At 35.7% G+C, this 19,899-nt stretch overlaps 3 protein-coding genes across 9 annotated transcripts in view; 2 read left to right on the forward strand and 1 right to left on the reverse strand.

The window, feature by feature from the left end:
* The first annotated feature begins 5,071 nt into the window (after positions 1-5,071).
* Positions 5,072-11,685, forward strand: LOC124302643 (putative uncharacterized protein DDB_G0286901). Its single transcript, XM_046759007.1, has 5 exons — positions 5,072-5,230; positions 6,902-7,521; positions 8,458-8,624; positions 9,136-9,319; positions 9,870-11,685. Exons 1-5 carry the CDS (start codon positions 5,194-5,196, stop codon positions 10,065-10,067), a joined length of 1,206 nt encoding a protein of 401 aa, XP_046614963.1. The 5' UTR covers positions 5,072-5,193; the 3' UTR covers positions 10,068-11,685.
* Positions 10,398-19,899, reverse strand: part of LOC124302635 (organic cation transporter protein-like) — a 33,956-nt gene continuing 24,454 nt past the window's right edge. For 5 of the 7 annotated variants that reach the window (XM_046758990.1, XM_046758988.1, XM_046758984.1 and 2 more), the window contains one exon: positions 12,640-13,734. The gene's annotated coding sequence lies outside the window, so the exon portion shown is untranslated. Of the gene's footprint in view, positions 12,092-12,639; positions 13,735-19,899 lie in introns of those variants that run through there. The other 2 variants (XM_046758987.1, XM_046758986.1) reach the window with 2 other exon arrangements.
* On the forward strand, positions 13,640-19,880 carry LOC124302857 (succinate--CoA ligase [ADP-forming] subunit beta, mitochondrial-like). The gene is made up of 7 exons (XM_046759425.1): positions 13,640-13,693; positions 14,304-14,554; positions 15,936-16,098; positions 16,321-16,588; positions 17,776-18,080; positions 19,295-19,414; positions 19,680-19,880. Exons 1-7 carry the CDS (start codon positions 13,640-13,642, stop codon positions 19,878-19,880), a joined length of 1,362 nt encoding a protein of 453 aa, XP_046615381.1.

Below are 19,899 nucleotides of genomic sequence, written 5' to 3' on the forward strand. Positions count from 1 at the left end.
TGTCTTTCCAAATCAATTTGTACTCGCGTATATTCGCAGTTCGTTCGGAATTTTTCGAACTGACCATTTATTATCGATGAAAGATGACTGTTTTAATTATGGATGAAAGATGGTTGTTTTAATCACGGATGAAGAGTGATTTTTTTATCGTATAAGTTGACAGTGATTGACTTCGGATGTTCGCACACGTTTTTTTTTTCTTATCAGGTGTGAGATAATCACCAAAATTGAGAACCTGGTAAATACGCGAAACAATCAAAAACTAAACCAAGATCGAAAACACGAATCGCTGTAAGAAGTTGGCATTTACCTATTGGAAGAAGATGCAGAAATCTTTGAAGGAATGAAAGCAAATCGGAGTAGAATAAGCACAACCACCAAAATAAGACAGAGCTGTATAATTCTACAGTAAAATACAAACCGAACATGACCTGTGAGCCACTCGAGAAAAAAACTCAATCACTAAAACAATCGCAATAAAAGACTGTAAAACCATTAAGAAAAACAACATCTGAATAACTTTTACCACACTTTGTGATCATGATGATTCTGACCTACATCGCTAAATCTATCTATCGGTGAAAACAAGATCACTGACCCTGAACTAGACCTAAACCAGACCTAAGCCTAGGAAAAGCAACAATAAGTTTTCTGTAGAGTCAATAAAATGCAGTCACCTGAAACAGATGAAATATATAATTAGTGACATATGTCGATACACTCAAAAATATTCTTAACTTACAGTTAGATAAATAAAAAATATAATTAACGAAAAAAGAGACAAATTATTTACTCGAAACAGATAGAAGATTTGATTAGCTAAAACAGACAAAAAGTTTGATTGACTGAAACAGACATAAGGTTTGATTAGCGAAACGGTTAAAAAGTTTGATTATCTGAAATAGACAGAGGTTTAGGTTAGCTGAAACAGACAAAAAGTTTGATTTCCTAAAACAGACAAAAGGTTTAATTAGCAGAAACAGATAAAAAGTTTGGTTACCTGAAACAGACACAGGTTTTATCAGGTGAAATAGATAAAGGTTCGATTAGCACAATCGGATAAAGGGGTGATTATCTTGAACAAGCAAAAGTTTTATTACCTGAAACAAACGAAGGTATGGTTAGCACAATCACACAAGTCCATACATTGACCAAAAATCGATCGAGTCTAACATGATATTCACGTTAATATTCGTCGCTTCGATTGTTAATTGTATTGATGAATAAAAATCATTCAAAATTTGTGTTGAATCGATATCTTTTTCTGCATTGAGTTATTGAAGTGAATATCTTTTTCGACTGAAAATTCTATAGTTCTCAGTGCATTTGTTGAAAAATTGGTTTTGTTGCCCTGAAACAGAAAATAATACGATCAGTTAAACGAGTGTTTCTGTACGTTTCATATATACTTTATAAATACTTACGTCAAGACTCTTCACTATCACTGAACACTACCGAGATTTCTATACCTGCGCGTTGAGCTCCAGTTGTAAAATAACGCGCTTTCTCTCACGACTGAAAGGTATCAAGTCCACGCGCAAAAGGCGCCGTGGAACTTGAAAACTTTGTTATCCGTAAATAATTGACCGAAGAGTTGAAAGATTAACATATCGAAAATATGTAACTCTTTTATATAGCGTTTGCAAAATCAACGCGTAAAAACGTGTCCGACTCCCATTTACGCGCAAAAGGCTGCGTCCAACTCTCGTGATTAATCTACGCGCAAAAAGGCGCGACAGATTAAACTGTCAAAAAATTTGTATTATGTGGAACTTGTCCCAAAAATTCTGTAGAAGCCCAATCCGCATCTGTATCTTTTTGAATGAGATACATTGCTATGCGGATTGTTGTTCTCAGATTACAAATCAATTTGAAATGAGGAAGGAGGTTGGAGGGCATGCATTATTGTGTGGCGTGACGGTCGGCGGTCCTCTTCGACGCGAAGTCTTCGAGCTCAGCATCTCTCCCCATCTAGCGTACCACGGAACGCGATAGATGGTCCAGAGATGCGTTTTGCCCATTCAGACGATCACAGAGATCAATTGGATGGAATAATGATCGGTAATGACTTAATAATTGAATTGAATAACGAGCCCAACAACTGAAAACGAATAGAAACGGAATTATTAGCAGAATTATGGATCCCGTTTTTGTAGGTTGCCGAATTAAGCATGTTTTATTCCAATGAGAAACTGTTCGTTTTAATCTGTTTATTCGTTTATATTCGATTTTATCTGTTCTTTCCTATCCCGTCCTATCCGCGACAATGCCACCTCTCACAACCTATTCGTTTCAATTATTCATTTAGAATAGGGGGATTGCAAATTCTAATCCGATTCTGTTCTTTCCATGCGAATCAATTCGTTTCAAAGAATACGAAAGCATACGAATCGGATTCGGATGAAGTGTATTTTTTGAAACGAACGGATTCGGATGGAAAGAACAGAATCGGGAAATTGCAATCCCATATTCTAAATGAATAATTGAAATGAATAGGCTATAAGAGGTGACATTGTCGCGGATCGGACGGGATCGGAAAGAACAGATAAAATCGAATATAAACGAAGATACAAATTAAAACGCACAGTTTTTCATTGGAATAAAACATGCTTAATTCGGTAAATTGAAGAAACGGGATCCATAATTCTGCTAATAATTCCGTTTCTATTCTTTTTCAGTTGTTGGAATTGAAAAATGGTCGCAGAGTTACAGGAAATAAAAAATTCAATCTCGTTCTTATTCAAATGCTTAGAAATGGTCAAGAGACTCGAATACGGAGTCTTTTGAGAGCAAGATTTCTGTGATCGTTTGACGCTGTGGATTACAAAAGTCAGTAACATCACGGTATATCGCGACCTTCCTAACCTTACCCGTTCCCCAACGGAACCACCCAACGGAAAAGAGAGACCCACACACACATGCATAAACCCCGCGACGGATCCCAAAACGTCCACCTACCTACCCGGTTACCTATATTCGATCTAAACGATTCGCCATTTTTTCCAACACACATCATTCTTCATCATTCGCGCCGTGGTCGCTGACTTACATTTTCGTTGGTTACCTGTTGGGAGCAAAATGTTTTTATATCATAGTCTGCCTACTCAGAATACAGTATCGCGGTTATGTCCCGTCAACTCTAGTGTTGTATGTATTATTTTAGTAAATGTTGGCAGACTATCGGTACATTAACATTTTGTAAAATAGATTAAAAACATCCTGTATGCCAATTAGCATTTTTCTAAGCGAGCTAAGCGTGCAGTTGATCAATATTTGTTGACTTTTAAAGGGTTGAAAATGATATATAATAATATAAGATGCAATTTCATTACGTTACGTTATGCCAGACTTTGGAATTTTATCGATTTATCAATATTGTGAATAATTGAATACGTTCAAACCTCAGGTGAACCCATCACTTAAACGACATCATCGGTAAATTCAAACGTAGATTATTACATCATTTGCGTAACACAATTCGATCTCGCGAGTGCCGAGTAAGCGATGGTTACCTGTCGCGATGCTCATTCCACTTTCATCAACGTGCAAAATTTCTAACTTCGAGTAAGCTACGGTACATTAAATTGCGAAAAAAAATTATTGGACTGCAAGTGAAGCACCTTGTGATCGTGAATGAGCCTATCCATGCAGCTAAGAAATCGAAGATTTGTGTAACAATTGTTACCGCCACGCCACGTGACAGAGGAATCCCAGGGAAATACCCATAACCTAACACATGCAAACTCACCAACGTTGCCGAGAAAGGGAAAAGTTACTCAGAAGTCTCAGGCTAAATCTGTGAAAAACAAAATATAACACTTGAATTAATTTAGTAAATTTTTTTTCAGGCTTTTCAGTCTTCAAATTAGTTATTACTGTTGTCTAGTTTCATATTTATGCATTGCATGTTATGCAAGAACAAAAGTTCGGCACTAAATTCACCACCTTGAATTATCAATGAATAATTAAAATAAGTATTGTTACCTCGACTCTGGGCTGCTCGACACTACGTGTAGTAGTTCTTGTAGCATCTCAGATTTATTGGTGAAGCGACGCACTTGTCACGTCATTTAGATCTTCACTCATCACTTGTAATCCAAAAATCCGCACTGCAATAACACTTGATTCTACACTCACTTTTTGTACTGTTGCTGTCTGTTTCGACCGACTGAATAACCTTGCTAACAATGCAACTGCGCATTTACCGAAAATCGGCCAAAGAAATAATAAAATTGACACAAGACGCATCGAAAAAAAAGTAGACTTCACGGAAATCTGAAGTTATACAAAACAATGAAAACTCGAGACACGAAATTCACCTTCAACGGCTGTAGGATGTATTTATTTCAGTAACGCGGTTCTTCTTCAGGCTCCACGCTGTACCTCGTATATTATTCACAGATGAGTATGGTGCAAGTACACTGATCGAACAACGCGGTCTGAATGTTGAACTAATACTGAGAACACATTGCTCCATTCCGTTTGCTCGCCAACGACTGATGCGGAACGGCGTTTAGAAGAGATTTAAATCAGTTCTGTAAAGGACGAAAGATAGTAGTAGGGGGACCCGCCAGGCAGATATAGTCACTGTTGTATCTCTCGCTATTGTACCTACATTTATTTTCTATATACTGTTATTTACTCTATCATCTTCTTTATGCCATTAATAACTCTTATTAATAGTGCACGGTTTCATCACCAGTGTCGCTCCGGACGTTCTGATCCTATAAATATAGTAATAGTGATATGGGGACAAAAATTATCATAATTGTAATAAAGGTAAATATATGCGGCATCATGGAGACTAATATAATTAATATACATATAGCTATCCGTCCAGAGTTACAACAGCGCTGCTGTAGCGGAACCCTTAGTTCTCATGATTTCGCCGACACATCTTCAATACAGAGATTGGACTCCTGTCCTCTAGTCTCCATGGGCTGAGTCCAAACGACAATTTTTTGCTTTACTCCTAGGGAATTTTCAAGGGTGGCACTTAATTCCCTAGTGTGAAAGTTTTCAACTTACTGTTCGCGGCTGGCTGCCTTCACCAACATTCACCAACTACCAATTCACAGTTAGTGGTTCAAGATTTGTATCGGGAGCCTTGTTTGTGATAAGTTCGGCAGAAAGATATATGTAACATAGTTATCGTTATCGTTATTCCGCGTGTTTTCGAGTACAAAAATAAACATGTCCGAGATTGACGCGAAAGTGAACATGTCCCTCGGTAAGTGGCCAGTCTACAGAAATGTAGAAAATTTCACGATACCTTGTGAGCGTACGGCTGCATTTCTTGCCAGCTTGTATAAAATGGCGCCGCAATATTTCCGTGTTTGTTTTACCCCTGCGCAGTCATTACGTACTCAATGCCTTCCGACAGCGAGATGATTAGTAAAAAAATCGAATGTTCACAACATAATCGGCAAAAATGACACAAACTTGTGAAAAAGTTCTTTTTGGGTCATACGATACGATGACGCCCTTTTCTGACTCATGCTTGCTCTTCTCTATGAATAAGAAGAACCATCAGTCCATATGCGTGTACGAATCGTACACACATACATCTACTTTGCTTCGCGTAGGAGGCTCGCAACTAAACTGTTGCCAATTTAGTACGATAATATCTCCCAAATAATATGATTCTGGAACAGTCTGGTCTGAATGGATAATTTCCCTTGTCCTCTGCTGCCCTTACGGTCGAGGGAGGTGGGGAAAGCGTCAAACAATATCCTAATAAGCACCCCCTCTGCAGCTTATGTCTGTATGTGGTAATTAAAAGGATTGATCACACGGAAATATTCATTCCTTTCGTCACGTAAGAAGATGCAGACGGGTGGCAACTACACGGATAATATCCCGACTCACTGTGTTCAGAATGTGAACTTTTGACTGTGTATCTTATCGCCTTGATACAGAGAAACCCTATTGCTCAGCAAGCCGAGACTAGGCATCGAGTTCTTCACAGACCAAGAATTTAATATCAACGTAAAGATATGCTTGATTGACATTATTCAACAAAGACTCACATCATCTTTGATCACCCTGATATTTTGAAAGGACCATCAAGCAGAAAGGAAGATTCCTGGGATTTTTTTTCCCAATATTACATTTTTGCAATATTGTGCGTCACACATCATTGATATTTTTTCTGTATGAAAAACCGTCAGTATGCCAACTTAAACTGTTGATGAAAACATAAGAGACTAGAAACAAAATTTTCTAAAATTTGAAATACAAAGGAAATCAAGCTGCAAACCAAATTTTATAAAGTAATTTTGATCTGTGGAAGAATTCATTTCTTATTTTTTTATACACTATTATTTTTCTTGGAGGGAATAATTTGTAATATTTTATGTATTTAGTTATTTTTGTATTGGTCAATTCTGTTGCTAATCCCTTATATAAGCACTATTGGATAATATACAATGTATGATTGAAGGAAATTAAAAATTTCAACAAAGTAAAAAAATAATTGCAGTGTCATACCTTTTAAAACAGCTTATCCATTGGAAAGTTTAAACAAGATTCGTCTGTATTCAACATATCTGGTTTCAAGGACTGTGTCAACATGTGTTTGAAATTCACTAACTGGGCGATCAGAAGATAGAATTTGAGAAAATAAACATTTTCCTCGATTTTGTTAAGCCGATGCAAAAAGGAAATTATTAACCATATCCATGAGGAAAAGTATATTCAGAACTGGGGATGTATAAATTAATAATATGAGAAAATAAGAAAGAAAAACACCAGAAAAGGAAAATTATTCAGAATCATCGTTGTCACATGAAAAGGAGAGAAATATCGTATTTTTGTTACCCTATAATCTATGAAAATTTGTGTATAACTCGCAGTTGAGGCCGTACGCTCACTAAAACTTGCGAATTTTCTTCCTTTTAAGATGAGATCATAAAGATGGAGAAAAAGGATAAAAAGAATAAAAAGACAGCACCTCCGAATAAAAAAGGCAATATCAAACGCAATCGCGCAGGTAACGTGCGGGGCCGAGGTGGTTTCAGAGGCCGTGGCGCGAGGAATGCCAATCAAAACGGTACTCCGGCAAAAGCAAGTCAGTCATGGCGTCTAAATCGCAATCAGAATCAGAATATCGTCCAAGGTGGCTATGTTAAACGACGTTACAACAAAAATGGTGGCCTGGTCAGATCGAGAAGCAATTTAAACTTGAACGTAAAACGCGGCGGGCCAAATAATACTACCAGAGGTGGCTTGATGTCGCGTCGAGGTCGAGGCGGCAGGCCTGGACTAAACCGCAGCAGGAGCCGCACAAATTTAACTTTCACTCAGAGAGGATTTTATACTGGAAACAATAACAACAACAACAACAAAAATCTATTGAAAAGAACAAACAGTTTGCCTAATTTGAGAGATCCCACCTCCGTGCATAACAGATTGGGATACCAGAGCCCCGCACAGGCTGCTTATCGGAATCGTGTGAAACGAGCTAAACAAGTACTCCTGCAACGTCAAAATCAGAGATTGAATCATCCAAATGAATTCAGAGTGAGTACTTTTCAGTACTTTATTAATATAAATTATTCAAAACGTTTGGGTGTTGTGATCTTTTTTTCCTCACCCCTGTGCATAATTATTCTGTTCATTTTTATTCAGTGCTATCAATAAGCGCTATGTGTAACTTCGCCAAAGCTATTGATGCAACCAAAAATTTCTAATAAATATCGTACCATTAGCTTGAATAATTTAATTGTAACACACCCACAATAGTATAAGGTTGAACTTTGTAATTTAATATGACAACTCAATGACATATTTAAAGATTTTTGACAGTAAAACTGAACTGCATTATTCAATTTTTTAAAAGTTTAAAATGTCCCAACTCTGGCTACTAACATAAATTTTGTAAAGTTGCGAAATACCTACTTTTTTCTAAAAATGCATCATTACAACAACATGAGAAATTTCTATTTCTTGGAGAAGTTTAATTTAAAACTTTTGAACATAGGCGCGCGTTGATTTTGCTATTTCCAACTTGAGAAAAATTAGGGAAGTTCCAGGAAATTTCTTTACTTTTCATTTCAGTAGTTTGGGGGACAATAATTTGGGTGTATTTTTTCTTTCTTTTGAAACAAATAAAAGCAGGTACAATAGGTTGAAAAAAAGTTACTCGATTGTAATTTTTAATAGAAATGACAAAATATGACCAAATTATTTTTCAATGCTCTACTTTATGCAGATATGAAAAGCAGATTTTTTCCCTGAAAATTCCCAATCAGACAATTGTATTCAACATAAACACAGTCTCTCTTTTCATTACATTTCATACTCTTGCTCGTCTCCTTTCTGATCAAATCCCTTCTTTCATGCTTCTCTTTTACCTTCTCTGCCATTTCATTTATATTCGTCCCTTTTCTGTCTATGAGTTTAGTATATTAAAATAACGTTACAGAGTTCATTCTCATATTTCTTTTCTATTTGCAGCTGCCGCAAATTGGTAAATCCCTGACGACACTTCAGCAGAGAGCATTGGAGCGACGCCAACAAATACTTACATCTCAACGACGCTACAACACTGGAGGCTTACGCTCGGACCAGATAGTACGTGCCCAACGACGGGCTCAGTACCTACAGAAACTAATGAGGATGAAGTATGATTTGTTTATTTAAATTGACGATTTACAGGACAAATTCCAAATTTTGATAACATACTTTCAGTCATTTCGATTCTTGCCAAGTTGCATTAACGCATATACTGTTATTCTATCATTTGTCACACCTCATAAGTATGTTTTACAACTATGATTCTAATTTGGAAGATGTTTTTTTTTCATAAGTTTTAAATATCACAAAATAAACTGGAATGGTGATCGATATGAGATAATTCGGAAAACAATTGATGAACGGATCTTTAAAAAAAATGTATACGTTTGGTACATTGTAGCCCCGGGATGGGCTTTACACAGACTGTTCTGCCCATTTTGTTAATTTACACAAAGTTTTACGTGCCAATTTTGATATAAAGATACCTCGGTTTCAATTACTGACTATTATTACAAATGGATTGTCAACCGAAAATAATTCCTACCTGTATCAAGTCGTGTCCCTGGTCTGTACTGTTCTTATTATAATTATTGAAAACAAGTGATGTTGTTATTGCAGTACCTCACGGATGAACACTGGTCAGAATGTTAATTTCATGTGCACTCTTGGAAATGACTACGTGCGTGAAATTCGTCAACGATCAATGAGTCTGTCTCGAAACCAGGGCGGAAATGTAAGCAACCTGCGCCAATTACCTCGGGGACGCTCTCCATTCAGGCAAAGCATGCAAAGCTTGAACATGGTAAACTTTTTCTCTTAATTAAAATGTTAAACTAGAGTAAAAAGTTTATGTTGCGAGTTAAGTGCGAGTGAAGTACAATATCAAAACTTTTTAATTAAAAGTAGTTCGTTTACGTATCATGCAAGAACTTGGGGAATATGATCTCAGTCTATGTATATTGTAAGATGATGAAATAATGTACCAATTTTAAAAACTATTCAATACCATTAACCATAAAAATAAGATTATAAAAAAAAATTCCTAAAGCGAAGTTAGTCTTATTTTAGTAATTCAGCAGTGCGAATCTGCAATAAAGCTCTCACAGACGCTGGCTCTGATTCTTGGTCTCATTAATAATTTTCAAAATCACGAAATCCTCTAATTACCCATCTAAGGTACATATGCAAAAAGAAAAGTTCCAGCTACTAATATGACTTTTCGCCATTGATATTTGTTTTTTTTACACAAAGACATAATAACATTTGTGATAAATACCGATTACGGTGCATTTACTATGTATTAATTTATTAGAAAAGCTATGAAAAACATCAAGCCAAGTAATGAATTTTAGGTTGGCCGAGCTCCACTTTTTGCCCAGCAACAGAGGCGTTCCCGCTCCCGATCACGTTCCCGCTCTCGTAATCGCAACATCCCTATCGCTGACCCAGGAACTGATGTCGATGATCGTACCTTCAGTGAAGTTATGTACAGTTTGTCTGGGAACCTTGGTGTAACCGGAAGGACACTTAACGATAGATTCAGTTTCTAAGGGCAAAAAGTGATTATCATAGACCCGTCGATAATCTAAGACTGTTATTCTAGATGAAAACGGGGTAACTGATTGATTTGGCAGATTATGCCCAACTAATGAGATTTTAGACGTATGTGTTTGTCTATCATGAGGTCGTAAATCAATTGAAGGTGTGAATGTTCATGACTGCACACCGTTTCTATCGACATTAAGATATCTACATCTCAATAACTGTAAATCTTTACTATATATGACTGACCTCTCAAACAGAAAAAATTACTTGGAAAGTACTATTTTCGTTGACTTCAAAATTATTATTGATAAAAAAAAATTATTTTTTGTTCTACGTTTTACATTAATTCTATTCGTAAAAAAAATCAAACCTTGTATTGTTTCTCTATTGGATTGGTGATTTATTGGTATTTCTACTGTGCACAAGAACGTATACGTATGCTGTTATGGCATGATTCTCTGGGATCAGAAATAATTAGAAACTTGTAGATGGCTTCATGTAATAGAAATTTGAAAGTGATAAAATAATTTTTGCACAACTTTCACAGTAATTTTAATTTCTGATGATAGTACTATTGAATTTTATATTTATTGGACGGTTTTCAAATTTCCCACGAATTACGTGCAATAAGAATTTGAATTCAAGTTACATATTCTAGATGACCCTTTTATTGAATTACAATACTTCAATATTGCTACTTCTACTGTCACTCTGGAGAATACTTAAGAGAAAAGTATATGAAGTGCCCATAAGAATGAATTACTTTCATTAACCAATATTCAAAATTTCTTTGAATACTTTCAAATTATGGAAACAATGTTCTGAATACTCTAATAAAATGTCATTCAATGAGTTTGTAAAATATTAAAATTCTATAGACGATAAAAGTATGAAAATTGTTATAAATGAAGCAAAGCAGTTCCGAGTAGTGTTTTTGATGCATATTATACCCGTTACTTGAGTTACATACAGCAATGTGCAGATGAGGTACAAAAGTCTTGTATAATTTATTTTGTTATTTCGTTCATTTTGCTTTCATAGTTATTTCAGGCCATACCGAATTTACGGAAATATATCGAGAAATTTAAGAATAAACATTTTCTCTGTTAATCATTCTGATTAAGTCAAAAAATATTTAGTTCGTACACAGAGTTATGCATCACGACATACATCGTGACTGCAATTCACATAGTCATTCTTTAATGTCTTCAGATGTAAATAGGCAGCTTAACTGTATATTGTACAGTTGAAACTGAAACACGCTTTACTTAAAGCTGCGAAGTTTTGCGGACAGAGACAAATATTTGAGAATAGTGAACAGGGTGAAATATTTATTCAGTAGTTTGCACATTGAGTGCTTCGTTTAGTTTAACATTTCTCTTATATGTATATTAACTGTTAACCTGTGTGATACCTTTGTAAGGAGTGTTTTATCTGTATAATAACAGTAATTATTATTCTTTAACTATAATCCCTAGTACTCACATAATATTAGAAATCATACGAATATCGTTTCATAGAAGTTGAAGTGTAATATATAAAGTAAAATTTCTAAGAAACTTCATAACAGATCACGAAAATACAGTCGCCACGTAATAAATAAACCTGAATATGTTGTTTTTTTTTTAGTTAAGAATTTTCTAACCCTGTACGGTTATAATGTAATTTCACTGCTTTGGCGTTCACACTGGGACAAAAACGTGCACGTACAGTTTTCACCGTGTTAAATCGCATTAAGAGATCTTTTTAAAAAAATTTACGAATACTCTTCAATCCTCCAAAATGTGAATCTACAATTATTTAAGTACAAAACTTCTTATATTTTTGAAGCGATAACGTCTTATAAATCGATGTACACCGGCTGCACGCACAAAAAAGTGTCACCTTCCGCCTGAGCCTGAGCGTGCAAGCGAGAGCGCGGAACAAGCGATAGAGAGGCACGATCGGCTCAAGCGTCGGCTTGTACACATTTATCTCTCTTCTCGCGCGACGACAGAGCTAGCAATTCCAATAGTTCTTCAATTAACTGCTTTGTATTATACAAAGTAATGATAATTCAGTGATAATACATAATTCAATTCAATTCATAAAAGTTTGCAATTTTTCATCAATGTTTCTTTATGACGATATCACGTAAAACTATCGTCCGTAAACCGACTTTACAGACAACCAATTTTATTTTGCTATAAATTTGTATTTCATCACAAACGCTAGAAAAATGTTTTGGCCGAAACTTTAACAATTAAAAATTGAGTGATAGTAAAAATAATTACTATGGATTATCATCATGAACACATTATATATTGAAGCATTTGAAATTGATGATTTTTACGAACAATAATAATGATAATTTTTAATGAAAAAGTAATTAAATTTTTCTGCAAACAAAAGATCAATTTTGTAAGTATAAATGAAAACTGATTAGATTATTGAAAAGTAAAAAAAATTTTAAAAATTGTTTCGCTACGTGTTGTGCAAAAACTAATAGAATGGTCACCGCAAGTGGTTTTTCAGAGCGCGCGGAGTAATGAATTTTTATTTTTCTTATTTTTTCAGAATGCACGTTTTTTTCTATAATTTACAACAATATACAAAAAAACAGTCATAGAGGTCATCGCAACGTAATGCGGGCAATGGTGTAAAGGCAACAGTAAATTCGGAGAAAGCATGTTATTTCTTTATTTTTACGTCAAATGAAAATGTATTTCATTGTTTTTGTTCAGAATTGCGATGCATAATTGGCAAATTTTTGTTGAAATCGAACAAAATTTTGTTGACTTCGCCCCATAAGAAAAAATTATACGACAAATAAATCATGGAGAGTGCAATTTTCAGGCCTTGAAATGTCCTGTAAAATTCCTGAAATCTTATCCGTTGTTGTTACTGAATACCTTGTGGGATACGCAAATCCGTAACGCTACATCTCAATTGACTGTAGTTGCTGCACTCAACCTTATATAATTTTTAATGTTAATAACACAATTATCCGCAATAGAAATATTTCTAAACTAGAAAAACCGTTTTTATCACTGGAGAAGTGACATATATAGGTTTTATATTATTTCGGCCGAGCAGTTCCATAAAATGTACTGTAATGACTGTGGAAGATATTAATCCGATTATAACCCCGGTCAAACTGAAAGGACCAACGATGTCGTAAAATAAGTCACTTGAAGTGCACTTATTGTTAATAAGCATTGCATCGTCGAGCGTGATCTGTATACTTCCGTCTTGGTAATTTCCGTCATGAAAAGTTTTGTTTATGTCATATTGGTTTATATTTTCATGTGTAAAAAAAAAATTCGGATGTACGAAAGTGATGATTTTGTGTTTAAGATATAATACTTGAAATGAAAAATAGATAAAACCCATGGAGAGACTTGACAATGACTTGTTTTTCGACAATTATAACGTAGTTTCGAAATTCTGTCTAGATTTAGCCAGTACAATGCGCACCGACTGTTTCGAAAATTGAAGAGGGAATTAAAAACAAAACTGTTTGCTACGGTTCTATCGTGAAACTGAAGTTGAAAGATTTTTACCTTCTCAGGCGCCCGTAAATCACACTTATTATACAATGTTGCCACGAGTTCCCTTGTCACGGATCTTCACGCATCCAGGTAGACTTAAGGTATGTTTTCAGATAGCGGAATGTTAATATAGTTTTTCGTCCTATAACAGAGAAGTTACATGATTTTTAAAGATTGATTTTTCCGCTAGCGCAAGCTTTCGAATATCAAACAAGCTTCCAATTCGACAGGTTTCCAGTACTGATCGGTCGGATGATTAATTCTATTCTATCCCTCTATTTTTAAATGCTGATAGCTTGTATACAACCCAGGAAAACAGTAACGAAAAATTTTTATTTTTATTATTATTAGAACAGAAAAAAAAACTGGACTGACGTATATTTATACCTATTCGCTTTATTTTAGGAGACACAATACTTTTTATACCAGTATTTACAAGTGTGATGTTATTTCATTAATTTCAGCCTTATTTACCAGGGTTCATGTTTAATAATCGTTCTCGGGTGCATTCGCATTAAAGTCGGGAGACATACGCTCACGAATCTGTCTACATAAATCGACTAACCGTATTCCCAGGGTATTTTGGATACTCAAAACCTCGAGATCCGGAGTTTCAAACCTGTCCGGTTACCCCATGCGATCCGAGACGAAAAATCAGACGACTCGCACATTTATAGTATGTGCATTCATCGTGTTTTGCATTTAACTTAGATCCCATCATGTCTGATGCGACCACCGGTAAGGAGACTGAACGTGCACGAGCACGTGGCATACAAATTACTTAAGGAAGGTGGTATTCCCACCCCGAAATTCGGAGTAGCCAAAACACCCGATGAAGCTTCTAAATATGCCAGCGATCTGAATACACAGGATATCGTTTTGAAAGCTCAAGTCCTTGCCGGAGGTCGAGGGAAGGGATTTTTTAAAGGATCCAACATCGGCGGTGTCAAGATGTGTGAAACGTGAGACTGATAGTTGTTTAAAACGTCAACACGATTTTATGCAATTTCATTGTATAGAGGTGTAATCGTAGCAAAAATACGCAGCACCATAATTTAAACTCTAACTCATCCATACAGCAAACAGTTTACAAGTACCGTAGTTCAACTCGTGTTTAGAATGTGAGAGGATGAGTTGTATAGTAACGAGCATTAATGGGAGATTTGTACAGACCATCGGTTTGTTCACAGAGATTTTGAATTGTTCCGGAGAACTAGTCACTTCGGGTGTTGGTGGCGAACTGATTTCTCGCGCTCCGATTTTCAGGTCTATAACTTCGGTTGCTGGTGGCGCCCTCTGCGAGCGAAACAAATTTGTCGCGCGTTTATCACATTTTGATAGCGTATGAAGGCGAGTTTATTCTTCCTGCCATACCTCGCTTTACGGCTTAGATACGTTCCGGAAAAGTTGGCCGTGAAGTGAAAAGCCGTATAATGAATCAATTATTTCTATCCAAACCCATACAAATTCAATTTTATCTATTCCAATTATTTTCCAAAATAATATAGTTTTTAGTTCATAAAGCAGTTTAGCTTTTTATTTCCTATAAAAATGCTTGGCCCAAAATATAAAACTTCTGATATCTAGTTTCAATCATTGGGCTTTACTTTTTGCGATTGTGAATAAATCAGGTTGTGAAAAATTCGCAGTTTATGCTTAACTGTGGAGTTAAGATAATAATATATCCGTTACACTCCAATCTGTAAGAACCCGTCATCGAAACTTCCTGAACGGACAATGAAAATTAATATTTAAGGCAAGAAAAAAAAATAAATAATGGGTTTCTCTTATTAGGACATTTTACGATCGAATTGCTAATATAATCGATTTGAATCGGAATGAAGAACTGCCGAACGGATGGAACTATACACCAGAAGCTTTATATATTAGGGCAAGATAGCATCTCTAAAAGTTTTAGCAAAATCCGTGATGCGGAGGTCTGATAATCTCCTTGAAAGTAGCGAAAAATATGTATGTGTACCTAGCCCTAAGAAAAATCAAGGACATTTTCTGCGAAAAACCAAAAAGAATGTACGATTATCGTAATGACGCTAAAGTGCCTTGGCAGAAACAATCAATCCTACGAGCAATGTCAGATTGATTGGAAATTGAAATCTTTGAAAAATGAATATCGCGACAAAGTGATGCATATAGCATGATGCATATAGCATATAGCAAAAAAACCAAGTATCTCGATTCTCTTAACGTTCTAATCGCAGCAATTATTTGTAAAAATCCTTAAACGCTAAAAAAATACTTATAACAGCGCGTGGTGTTCATAGTCATAAGTTTATTTCCATTATGCCGTACCTGCATGTTTAATGAAAATTTAATTTTTTTCAGGCCAGAGGAGGCAAAAGATCTTGCAAATAAAATGCTGGGTAAATTACTTGTTACAAAACAAACGGGTACCGATGGACGAATATGCAATGCCGTGATGGTAACGACACGAATGTATCCTCGCAGAGAATTTTATTTAGCCGTTTTACTCGAGCGAACCTTTGGTGTTAGTACAAAATTATGATTTCTTCTTAAACAAGCGTGAATACGCTCGAAACATCTCATTAAAACATGTACTTTAGTTTACGATTACTTTGATGGAAGCCATTTTGATACAGATTGTAGTATTTCCGAGTGAATACTTGTTCTGATTGACACAAAAAATAAAAATGCGGGTTATCAATTTCCTAAATACAGAATATTTTAAATTTTACAATTCTACGCATAGGGCCCAGTAGTGATTGCTTCGAGTCAGGGAGGTGTCGACATCGAAGAAGTAGCTGCGACAAACCCGAATGCTATAACGTACGAACCCATTGATATAGAGGAAGGAATTTCCGGAGAACAAGCAGAGCGTATTGCTGTAAAAATGGGTCTCGAAACAGTTAAGAATGAGATGGCCAAGATTATATGCAATCTGTATGAGTTGTTTCTTGCAAAGGACGCGCTCCTCCTTGAAATCAATCCATTCGCTGAAGATATGGTAACCGGAAATTGTAAATACACAATCAAGTAAACTAGGCTACATAATCTCTTTATGTTCTGGTGAAAGTTTCTTACGAGAATGAAATCATTTCTTGGTTATTAAAGTGTTCTTCAGAAGTATCTGTTTTGTGTAAAATTTTAAATGTTTTAACAAAACTTACGTATCAATACGGAATCAAAGCAACTCACCTCTAGTCATCTTATTCGATCATATCAGCTCCGTGGCTTTCGAGATCGCTACGTAATTTCAATCTTATACATTTTTTACAACGCTGATTTTAACATTCAGCTCATCCCTTGCGTGGTTATCAATATCCAGATGCTTCTGTTCGTAACAGCTTCGTAAACTGATGTGCCAACATATACAGGGTGGCCACTCAATTCCGATCACGGAATTCCATGACATTTCCCGGTTTTCCCGGTTTTCCAGACGGGTGGCCACCCTGATATATCACTTCAGGTGTAACTTATATGTGACATAATACCTTGTGAGCCTTTAATGTTCAAAATATTATCTTATGCAGGCTTGTTTTAGACAGTTTTTTTTTTTATGAAGTTGATTAGAAACTGATTATCGGCATAAAAATTATTCATTTTTGCACGAAACTTCTGTTGCCACACGCCTTTAAGTTTTTCACCGTGTTTACTACATTCTTGATTTGAACAGCCGATGTTTGACTGAAAATTTCTCAAAAATGAAACGGTCAAATAACTTCAAATTCAATGTCATTACGTATGAATACTAAATGAATGGATCCTGAAAATTCGAACAAATTTCTACTGTATGTATGTGACTCCCAAACTTTCCAAGTTTAATTGGAATTCGATGAATTATAAAATTCTAGATGCACTAAAGTAGAGCGTAGCATATTTTGCAACAAGTTCGGAATTCAGCTTGCGCCGCAAGCCATACTCGTTCACATAAACTGCGTGGCATTTTAATTCGAGAAGCACTGGTCGTGCCATTGACAGTGCGTAAAGTTCAGGTTAGCTGACTTACGCTCCATGTGACAAAGGGTAAAGTTGAGTTATTCGACAGTGCGCATGCGCCACAGAAACCCTAGTATGTAAATTATAACATTACAATTATGCGTATGCGCCAAAGTCGCTTGACCGCACTGTTGGGAAATGGGGCGCTTCACGCACGGTTTGGAAATCCAACTTCCGACGTAGATGTTGCTAAAATGAATATTTTCAGACGTTGCGCTAGATTGCAAATGCAGATTTGATGACAATGCAGAATTCCGACAAAAGGAATTATTTGCGCTTCGAGATTGGACCCAAGAAGATCCAAGAGAGGTTGCCGCTGCTAAGTACGATTTGAACTACATCGCTCTTGATGGCAATATTGGTTGCATGGTGAATGGGGCTGGATTGGCTATGGCTACAATGGATATCATTAAGTTAAACGGAGGAGACCCAGCCAATTTCCTTGATCTTGGTGGTGGTGCAACCTTAGAAACGGTCAAGGAGGCTTTCAAGATCATTACTTCTGATCCGAAAGTACGTAACGAAACGTTTCCTAATTTGCTCATGTTATCAATAAGTTTTTGGTAAGCAATGCGTGGACCTGAAGTCTAGTCGCCTCAGGCTGTTTTCACTTTACGATCATTGACCCCCAGAGTTTAGCTCTGAAGCAAGAGAACCGTTATTTCTATGGTCGAGAGTACTTGAAGGCAGCGGAAATATTAAGGCTATCTGATTTTTAAACGCCAAATAGCCTCGGAATAACTTTCATAATTAAGGCACCAGAACTATATAACTGCGCGGTATTATCACCTGATATCTTAAATTCCTCGTGTAATGCAGATGAAAAGGAACAAGAAAATGATTGAAAAAACAAACACTCTAGTTGATTTGAAAAAATCATATAAAATAATTAGTGATAGAGAAGAAGAGATAACGAACATAGAAGTCATTCCATACTGTGCTAGACAATTTGAACTTTCTTCAATAATTTTCAACCATTAACTGGATGAAATGACACGGAGTAAGATTAGCGCAAATAGATAAATCTCATGTATAACACATTTTTGTAAAAACTATTCAATGGTCACTCATTATTACCATTAGTACTTGAATGTGAACTTATGAGGTAGAAGTTATACCGTTGAAACTAAGCCGCCTATAAGTGTGAAAAGGGAAGCTTCGACTTGATATTTTTATAAAAATCTATGTTTCTCGATGAAATTTAGTATTATTGCTAACCGATTTTTGCCCCTATTCCATATTGGATATCGAACATTCGCAAAGAGGGATTTAGCAAAAAGTTGTTTCGTTTGAGAATCATAAATTTGAATAGAAAATGGACAAAAAATTATTTTTGATACGAGACATCACTTTGTACCTAAAGTGGTATGCAAAAAAAAAAAAAAATTAAATAAATATCTTCACCCATTCAGCATAAATACAAAATAGAGATACAATTTCAGTGGTGGGTAATGTTGAAGTCTACTATGTTAATAAAACTAATATAACAAATGTAAAAAATACAATATGGAGGGAAATATATCTACGATTGCAACCAATGAAAGTTTACTAAATTTTTGAAAATGAACACAAACTTCGCCAAATCAGTGATAATTCACTTTTTCGTGCCACTCTCTAAAATTAGATTGTGTGTTCATATTTTTAATCTCATTTACCAATTACGTAATAAAATAGTTATAAAATGTAGACTCTAATGTTAAATAATACATTCACCATTGACTGTTCAGGTAGATGCGATTTTAGTGAATATATTCGGAGGAATCATGAAATGCGATATTGTGGCTCAGGGACTTATTGCTGCATCAACCGACCTCAAAATTGATATTCCCATAGTAGTAAGATTACAGGTAAGATCATATCGCGTAGTGTAATATCGCAAATTAATACACTATGACTCGGGAGTATCTTAACTCTTACGCTGCACACTTGTGTATAACTCTGATACCATACCGAGGTCGTTGGAGACCCAACGACAAAAATCGTTGCGTAGAAACGGAGATATATGTAGATTCAAATAACTTGAAAACAATGTGGGATACTTTGTAACTATTATATTTCAAAGAAAATTAGTCATTCAAATCAAATATGTATTTGAAATGTAATTCTTTCCAGGGAACTAATGTCAAAGAGGCAAAGGCTCTGATGGCGGCAGAAAAAGATGCTAAGATAGTTTCAAATGACGACCTTTCAGCTGCAGCTTATACCGTTGTCACAATGTCGAAGATTGTAAAATTGGCAAGATCCATTAATGTGAAGCTTAAAATGGAGGTACAAGATGAAGACAAAAGCTCCGGCAGAAAAAAGTGTCAATAAAATAATAGAAATACTTTCC

The sequence above is a fragment of the Neodiprion virginianus genome, chromosome 4 (genome assembly GCF_021901495.1).
Source record: "Neodiprion virginianus isolate iyNeoVirg1 chromosome 4, iyNeoVirg1.1, whole genome shotgun sequence".
NCBI lineage: Eukaryota > Metazoa > Arthropoda > Insecta > Hymenoptera > Diprionidae > Neodiprion > Neodiprion virginianus.